Source organism: Oncorhynchus clarkii, chromosome 7 (genome assembly GCF_045791955.1).
Source record: "Oncorhynchus clarkii lewisi isolate Uvic-CL-2024 chromosome 7, UVic_Ocla_1.0, whole genome shotgun sequence".
Taxonomy (NCBI): Eukaryota; Metazoa; Chordata; class Actinopteri; order Salmoniformes; family Salmonidae; genus Oncorhynchus; species Oncorhynchus clarkii.
In genome coordinates, this window is record NC_092153.1 from 11,475,421 (window position 1) to 11,485,296 (window position 9,876).

Genomic DNA, 9,876 nt, shown 5'->3' on the forward strand with positions numbered 1-9,876 from the left:
CATCATGCAGAAAATACACACACACACAAAGAAACCAGCAACAATGGTTGTTTGTTCACCGTGCATTCACTCATGTGTGTTGCTATAAATAGCCCATGGATAAGTGAATGGCTCTCATGTGCAAAGTGGGAGTGATTTTAACCCCTTCACACTATCCAATCCAACTAGAGGTGAAGGGGTTAAACCACACACTATCCAATCCAACTAGAGGTGAAGGGGTTAAACCACACACTATCCAATCCAACTGGAGATGAAGGGGTTAAACCACACACACTATCCAATCCAACTAGAGATGAAAGGGTTAAACCACACACACTATGCAATCCAACTAGAGATGAAAGGGTTAAACCACACACACTATCCAATCCAACTGGAGATGAAGGGGTTAAACCACACACACTATCCAATCCAACTAGAGATGAAAGGGTTAAACCACACACACTATCCAATCCAACTAGAGGTGAGGGGGTTAAACCACACACACTATCCAATCCAACTAGAGGTGAAGGGGTTAAACCACACACTATCCAATACAACTAGAGATGAAGGGGTTAAACCACACACTATCCAATCCAACTAGAGATGAAGGGGTTAAACCACACACTATCCAATCCAACTAGAAGTGAAGGGGTTAAACCACACACTATCCAATCCAACTAGAAGTGAAGGGGTTAAACCACACACTATCCAATCCAACTAGAGGTGAAGGGGTTAATTAGCCCCTTCACCTCTAGTTGGATTGGATAATGGACGGAGAGGGAATGACAGGGGGGTAAGGAGACAAAAACAGTGTTTCGCTGTCACACATGCACACTCGCTCTCGTGAAAACACACACACACAAGCTCACATTTAGACACACATGGTCAGTCTACTAGTTTTACCACTTATTCTCTGAGGAAGAAGATAACATGAAGATCAAACCCTCTGTAGTCTAGACCAGTCTACTCTGATCTGAAGCAGTAAGCCACAACCAGGTGTGCTGCTGTTCACCATATGCCTCATATCAGTGAGCCTATCAGCACCTTAAAGTTGTATAACACTAGAAACCATTTCCTCTTCGAACCCACATCAACAGGAGCCTTGTATTGGAGGACAAGGAGTAGCACGTTAAGTCCACTGGTTCAACCACATAAAAACCCCATAGAAACAGAGATAGGAGAGAATTGAATTACAGTAGGTTAAAGTCCTTTGTCAACGTGAATACACTGGACCAGCTTCACTTATCATCTGCTGGGACAAAGATGTATTGGCTCAAAAAACGACATCTTTCCCTAGGAAAAGATCAAGCTCAAAAAAAGCCACCACCCAATCACTTACCGACCGTGCCTCTGCTCTGAATGGAACAGTGTGTGTGTCATGACTCAATGCCGGGCCAGCTCTAGCTATGGTAAACATGTTTGCGGTGGTTCCAGGAAACCCTTAGAATCACTGAGTGGGATAACGTAAAACCTTGCCGACTAGAGCCCACTGCTATCATTTCCCAACACTATCAATGTGCTGCTTCCTACTCTGCTGAAATATTAAGCCTATTTATGAGGCCCGATGGGATACTCGTTCAATATCTCTTCACGACCGCAAAAACAACGTTAGTCTGTGTGCTTACACATTATGTTCAGTAGATGGTTAAGCAATCTCTGCACTGCAGGCATCCAACTGTTCTACGAGGAAGCTCTAAAACCTAGGAACAACACAGGATGTAAGGGCTAGGGCAGGGGTATAACTCGGTACCAGATTAGAGGGAAACCATGACAATATGCAGTGGAACTAGCGTTGAGGTCCAGAGTTGAGTTTGAAAGGCTCAGGGTCTATGTTTTCTGAATGCGCGTGCATGCTTGCTTTGTGTATGACGAGTGTTCTGAATTTTGACTGCATCGCCATGGGAACTGATAAGCGTGCCTGTCTGACCAGTGACCACAACCACAGAGGGGCCACCGCCGAGGATCATGGTAAAACCACAGGGGCGTGACGGAGAAGACTGACAGGTCCTGGCAGAGAACCACTGGGCTGTTTTTTATGTGGGATAACTGCAGCAACAGTCTAAAATACCTGGTAAACCCACTGTTTACACTAGGCCTGCAGATCCATTTCAGAGGCCTGCAGATCCATTTCAGAGTCCTGCAGATCCATTTCAGAGGCCTGCAGATCCATTTCAGAAGCCTGCAGATCCATTTCAGAGGCCTACATGTCATATTCAGCTGTGTGAAGGTGTGCTCACCATGTGTATTAGTAGCTCTAGTCTAGCAAGAATCTACAAATCACGTTGTTGAATGGGTATGGACTGACTTTTATTGTGTGAGGACACACAAATGGATCTCTGTGTCAGTCGTCACCGTCTGCATCAGCTGATGGTCACCAGGCCAGGCTAAGCAGCTGTGCATATTGTTAACTATTTTTTTGTTGTTGAATGTAGCACTAAGCATCTTTCAATACAACATGGCTACTGTAGCCTGTGTGCGTTAGTGCAAGCGCAATGTTGAGCAGATGTCAACGGCTAATATGCTAAGTTCTCCGAGCAGATAATCACTTCTATGCAAACAGTCATATTTGTTCTCAGATATACGCTCATACAGACTGCACAGTGAACCAACTATCTGACTGAGCCTATTCCTGAGAACTAGCCCAACTTATAGAGAGATGGGGGGGTTCTTAGAAAATATTTAGAGGGCCTCCCGGGTGGCGCAGTGGTTAAGGGTTGGTATCACACCAAAGGGTTGGTATCACACCATACTCACAGAGAAAAGGATGGAGAATCTCCAACAAGCATTTGGCTGGATTTAAAACTCTAAGTGTTAAGGCTAACTAATCTAGGCATCAACTAACGATGTAATGTGCTTACTTTGGCTTGGCTTCAGCTCGGCTGGGGAGTGGGGACTACCTAGTATGGTGTAGGTCTACCTCGAGGTTTCTCACAACACAATCCTATATGGCACCCTATTCCCTATATAGTGACTGTCAAAAGCTAGTGCACTAGGCCTATCTAAGGAATTGGGTGCCACTTAGAACGCAGGCCAGTATGTATTCAGGTCAAATTTAAACATCATGGCCGCCACATGAATTAAGTCCAACTAACAAGACTCTTGAAATAAAATGGCCAATATCATAATATTTGAAGTACTCCAGGTACTGTAAGCCTGCCTTGGGCTCCTAGCAGATGTGGTATAGGTGTGATTCCTGTATGAAACATTATGGAATCTTAAAAGGAAGCCTGGGTAAGGCAAAAATGTCATAAATATGCCAACTTTGATTAATTATTTCTCAATTATGCTTTTATATACAAATGTCAAATATACGTCATCAATCCTTCCTCCAAAGGACCATCCTATGAATACAATTTTGAGAAAATCATGATATTTTCTTGTCCTGGTATTGTCAGGAATCATTCATAAGATATACTTTATGGCTGGAGGGGTTACCGCTGAGCCTTTGCAGGGGCACTCCAGTTGTTACCTGGGCGATGATATTTATAGTGCACACATCCCCCAGTGTGTTAGGTAAACACGGCCAATCGCACCATCCAGAACAGTAGAGACCTTTAGTTAGCCTACCTCTTTAACCTGGATGCAATTTGACGAACACAGGCGGAACAGTAGGACACTTCACAGCATCATACTGTATATTCAATCATGTGCACAAATGACATTATCTACAGGACAAGCCAAAGAAACAGAAAATAACCAAAAATATTATTTTGAGTCAGTCCATGTCATGGTTTGTTATTGACTTGAATAAGATATGACAGGGAGGTATTCTGAGATGGTACAGCTATACAAAGCACACATTAGGCCTACGTGAGATGGATCCAGTGAGCATGGTAAAGGGCTTACCTTGGTGACTGTGTGATGTCATTGTTGACAGGATGGTCCTTGGAGAATCCACAGTGAAGTTGTAAAATATACGGCCTGGAGAGGAGGAGGACGGGATAGGTGGAGTGTGTGTGGGTGGGTCGGGGGGGTTATAGTGTGTGGGTCGGGGGGGTTAGTGTGTGTGTGTGTGTGTGTGTGTGTGTAGGGAAGGGGGCTGGTCTGATGTGTACCAAGATCAGGGCCACAGTACTCCTCAGCAGGAAACACAATCACCCACAGGTCTCTTCACTGATCAGCAACAGGAAACACAACCACCCACAAGTGTCTTCACTGGTCAGCAACAGGAAACAGTCCTCCACCTTACAGCCTACTGTTCAGGTAATCCAATCAGAGACACCCGCTCACTTGTACCAGCCTTTTAAAAAAAACACACAAAAAAGAGAGAGAGAATGACGCATTAGCAACATAAATCTGAGCTGGATTCAGAAACAATCATTCATTCTGAATCCCCCTACACTAACACAACATTAAGTGTACAGATGGAATGATTACCCACAACAAACACAGACTACTAGACCACCCATCATGTGTAGGGCTAAGCTAATGGCCTGGAGGTAGGGAGGGAGGATGTATGTTGAGAGAGGTGGGGTGGGGGGTTGTGGTAAGGGCTTCTCAAGAGAGTGGAGCTGCGGGACAAACCTCCAAAAGTCGGTCACAGCTGGCACACATTCACGCTTTGTGATGGAAAGGGGTTTGTGTGCGTGTCTGTGTAGAGGAGGGGGTAAACCCCTGGGGCGCAATTCCCCTGCACTCTCTCTCTCTCTATGGGCTTTGCTTGGTGTGTGTGTCCACGCTTGTCTGGCCCCATTGTCCCCAAACTGGTTGTGTGATACAGGGTGACAGATTTGCAGAGAGAGTCCCTCTAGCTCAGAGAAAGAGACCCAGGGCGTATAGCTCTAGGACCAATCTACAATATAATATTGTTACTCATCTTCAGTACCTGGTAGATTTTTTACACGCTACATACACATCTACACATTCTTTAATTATTTATACATTTGGCATGAATGTAAAAAAAAAACTGCTTTCTGATTAATAAATAAAACGTAGGTATACTAAAATAATCAGTAGGATGTTGTACTAAAACACAATAGCTAAAATGCACTCCATCTTTCGCTCTCTGACCACAATTTCACCAGCACGCCCCCATTCACAAAAAGGTTGACGCATACAGCTACTTCACCACCGCCCATTGACAGACACAGCTGACTTTCCCAGTCATTTCTCCTTTAACATTGCGTAACATTACGATCTAGAACGGGGAAAAAAAATGCTGATACACTATCCCTATCAACATGTATGTGTAGCACTATCCACCGCCATGTTCTAAAAATAGAACACAGGAACAAATCAAGGCACGCCAGAGACCGTGCGTTGCTAAAAATTTCGCGCGCCAGATAAGCATTTCGCGATCTAACATACATATTCTTCCGCACGCAGCACGTCGGACAATAATAATAAGCACTCTTTCTATTTCCAACATATTGTGCTAATTCAATTTATATTTTGTATGAATAAGTCTATTATTAGCGCGAGCAGCTCAACTGGAAACTTCAGGCAGCAGACGTTGTTTTGATAGGATTGTCCCCGCGCCCGTAATCGATGCATCATGCCTAAGCAACATCCTGAATATTTTCGCACTTCAAAGAGCTACATTCGTCGAAAAGATAAACGATATGCTCACCTAGAAGCTCCAAGAGGCGGCCCTGTCCAGAGAAAGATGCAGAATAAATATGTTGACTTTATCACTAGGGAAGTCTACTGGCGAAATAATCATTTTCTGACAGATTCCGCCATACTTGATTTTGGTTACGGAGTCACGTGTCGCGTCCCTGCATTTATCCAAGTATTGAGAGGCGTGGTTTGCTATCAATATCAAATTGTTAAAATGTTGCAGCTGTGATAGCAATAGTGAGCCTTTAGAACTGTTCTAATGATATTACATGTAATTTGTTTATATATTTAATGTTATGGATTCACTACATAGTGAGTCTACTTACCATAATAGCCTACTTGTGTTATGGGCTGATACGAGAAAGGGCGTGTCGTGTGCCATTGACTACGTATTGTTATGGTGCCAAAATAGCTGGGTCCCTACATATCATCTATTGATCTGTGGAATTGTAGCCTTTCTCTACAATTACGTTTATTCATACTTTGTCATTAGATTCACATAATCGATATTTATTCAATATTCCGACTAAACCAGTAGCATAACGACGTTTGTATGACAGCCTTGTTTAACAATATTAGGCTATAACAGCTGGCTAACGGGAAAGTCTAGTACACCCCCCCCCCCCCCCCCCCTTCTCTAATAGATAATACGGGAGTTTTTTTTATTGCAATAAAGGTTCCATATACCTATACTCTTGACGCTAACACATCTCTCCGTCTACCTCTGGGATATTGTCACAACAACATTGTGCCGCATTTGACAGCATAAGCAATATGAGTTGGATGATTTATCCAATTCTGGCTCATTGCCAGATGAAAACTCTTTCTCTCTGCAGCCGTGTAATCTAATAGTGTTTATTTCCATGGCTTAATTCTATTTTGCGTCTCATCCACCCACATACACAACTAAAGGAGCGGTCAGCAGAGTTAACCACACCGCTGTTTGACTGTTAAGGGCCGCTGCTACTGAAACTGCCAACTGGAATCGGTCTATTACCCATCATCAGACAAATTGAGATATAGGACTGCTCAATCAGTATCTGTTTCCAGATCAGTTTTTCTGAGCTGGGGAATAACATCCTAAAATCCTTATTTTCCAGATTTGTTTATTTTGTTTTATCATTTAGGTGCAGTCCATAAAATGTGCATATTTAAATAACCCTTGTCTACGAAATATTTACAGTTGTTGGGCTCACTAACATGATTATATCATATTCTTCAAAATAATCAAAGGTTGGTCATATTATAACTAATTACAATACACTATCAACAATCAGCAGAAGGAAATCAAACAGATTGTACCTTTAAAAAAATAATCCAAACCAAATCCATTCTTTCATGAAGACACATTGTGCTTTTCCATCTTTAACCCCACATTTCCGAACACCAGTGATTGAATAGAATAGGACCCCTTTAGTTCAAGTAATTTCTCCCGCCCAGCACAAATTAAGGCCTGTTGGGACGGCTGTATCCATAATAACGGAGGATTATCATTTCTCTGGATGAGCTACAGTGCATCAGTTATGTAACTGAGCGGTCTTGGAGACATGTCTCATGTTGGCAAGCCTGAGAAAGATAAGCTCTTTAGGGGAAAGCCACAGGGATATTTTCCCCAGCCTGAGAAAGTAGATATACCAAAAGGGTTCTCCTTGGAACCAACAAGGGTTCTTCTATGGGGACAGCTTATGAATCCTTTTTGAATCCTCTTTTCTAAGATAGTCAATACTAGCCATCTGGTGGCATTTTACTCACAATTTGCAAGGCTTGAGTACTATTAGCAGGCCTAATAAAAATAGATTCTTCATGTACCTATAATTGTTTATCTGGCATCGATGGCTGCACTGGGTAAGGTTAATCATTTTCCTGCTACTGAACTACAGTGAGGCTTACCTCAACATCGTTCACATATCTATGCTATGCATTCTCCACATGGTAAATCAGGTATTTCAAGCAAAACAAGACCTACATGTGAGAACATTTACGATAATGCTATCTCTGTGAGATGTATGGAGGCTAGCTGTACTGTATCCAACCCATGTGACAGTGTTTTCACTATCTGATCATGAGATCAATCTTATCCTTTCAGAGCACTGGCATTAACATGACTTGCAGTAGTAGCCCTGCTTCCTGGAACACACTGACGAAGAATGAAGTGTGTGGAATTAAGTGTGTGTGTGTATATATGTGTGTGTGCCTGTGGAACTACCTATACATGTGTGTCGGTGTGTAAGTGAGTGAGTGCATGCATGCGCGTGTAAGTATGTGTGTGCACGTGTGTCTGGGGTAATGCCTCCCAGGTGTGTTGGAGACGTACAGATTGAGAGCAATGACGTCAAAGGAGCATCAAGATTGGTGTATACTATCTGGGGCTCCCTAAACTCAATGAACATCTGATTAGCATTTTGGTTATTAGAGCATTAGCGCATTAGCTGCTGTAACTGGGACTGCATGGTTGTCTCCAGCTCTTACCTGGGAGTTGCTTGTCTACAATCTTCTTGTTCAGTGGTCCCTTAAAAAGAGATCAGCTGTGCACGTTATTCATATAGATTGTGTTTAAATGCCTTGGAGGAAGATGCGTGGACTCATTTGCAAGTTCAGTGACATGCTAGAATTATTATAACATATTCTTACACAAAGTCTGTCAACATGAGAATATTTGTTAATAACAATCTTTGTATAACAAGCATTCCATTGTTTTATCCAACGTCAACTTTGACATCTCTCTTTACACTGACACACACATACATTTGTAGGACCTTAATTTGAGCCAGTTTGCTACAACAGGAAAATAGTCCTGCAGCAACAGGACATGTGAATTATTATGTGTATTATAATTCATTTAAGAAATGTGTAGGGATTGATCCATTTTTCGTTAGGGCAAATCAAGTCTGACATTTTAAAGTGGAAATTGCTAACTTTAGAAGCCTTTTTTTAAACCTCGAATAGACTACAAGATTGCATCCCCTGCTGTGCAGCAACAAAATAGTGATCAAATGAAGATACTACATCTGTAAATAACCTCCATGTAGACACCAGTGTAAAAGGATCTGCCATTTCTTCTGACAGCTAAATTACTGCATGACACACAAATAAACAGACAGAGAGACACTCCCCAACATGTTCTCTGACCCTGGAAACTAGGCACTCAGGAAAACTTTATTGTTTACACGTGTGGGAGCCGAGGTTATAATAGTGAACTAAAACTGAAACTAAAACTACTCATGAAAAACAATAATTTACAAACCCATTCGAAAAAAGAAAACTACACTGAATCTATTATCTTTCACTTCAAAACGAACAAAAATAAAATAAAAATCATCATGAATTATGTTCAGTTTTAGTTGTTTTTTTCTAAACTTTGGGCAAAAATTGAAGGGGGTTTTCAAGCTTTTGGGGTATTTTCAAGCTACTGAATCTGTAGGATAGAGCCGGCAAGGAGATGGCGATGTTTCAAATAGGCTTAGCTTGTGCATCACTAGCTATCACCAAAGACAGTACCGTTTGACGATAGGCAGAAACTGCTTCTCCAATAAAAATCCCAGGTAACACTTGTAGGCGATGTCATGTGGACGTTAGCTAGCTATGATCATGCGCAGAACCACACGGTCTAACGGTCATCTTGCGCCGAACTGTGCAAATGCAGGCCGTCAAATCAAAGGCACTCCCTCAATATAAAGTAGTTTTTTGACGAAAATGAAAACGTTTCAGTTTGTCACTATCATAATGTCTTAGTCACAACATATTTAACTACTGAAGACATTGGCTCGAATCTAGGCTGTGCCTTTAGATTTTGATATAACCAACAACTAAGGAATTTTATTTTTTCACTTCCCTCATTGACTTCTGAAACCCCAAACCCATGCCTGTTCTGTTTGGGCTGTTTCACAAGCATTCCCGGATGTCTCGGGATGTTGCGCCTCTGGGTTTAGAGAAACTCTGTGCTTTTTATTGTGACGAGATTTGTCCTAGAGACAGTACTGAGCGATTTCCCCTTAGGCCAGCTGCTAAGTAAAAATTGGCTATATTGTAAAACATTTATGCAAACAGAAATTCGTTTTTTGGTCTTCATTTAAGGTTAGGTTTAGGCATTCGGGTTAGCAGTGTGGTTAAGGTTAGGTTTAAAATCTGATTTTATAACTGGGTGGCTTTGCTAGCTAGTGACCACTCCACAGAGCTGCATCCAGAACAAGATTCATGCCGAAAAACGCTAACTTGTGAAAAACACGGCTCAGTAGCTAACTTGATTCTTCTTACATACTGTACATGTACTACTTAAGTTAAAAAGCATTGGACTGGTGGCAGGTAGTCTAGCTGTTAAGAGTGTTGGGCCAGAGCGAC

General features: G+C 42.1%; 1 protein-coding gene across 1 annotated transcript in view; it reads right to left on the reverse strand.

The window, feature by feature from the left end:
• LOC139412869 (histone deacetylase 4-like) overlaps window positions 1-5,677 on the reverse strand; it is a 70,046-nt gene extending 64,369 nt beyond the window's left edge. The window contains exons 1-2 of the mRNA XM_071159657.1: window positions 5,549-5,677; window positions 3,826-4,219 (exon numbers count right to left, since the gene is read on the reverse strand). Coding sequence (XP_071015758.1) covers window positions 3,826-3,847 — 22 coding nt within the window. The 5' untranslated portion in view covers window positions 3,848-4,219; window positions 5,549-5,677. The remainder of the gene's footprint in view (window positions 1-3,825; window positions 4,220-5,548) is intronic.
• Window positions 5,678-9,876: the final 4,199 nt, after the last annotated feature.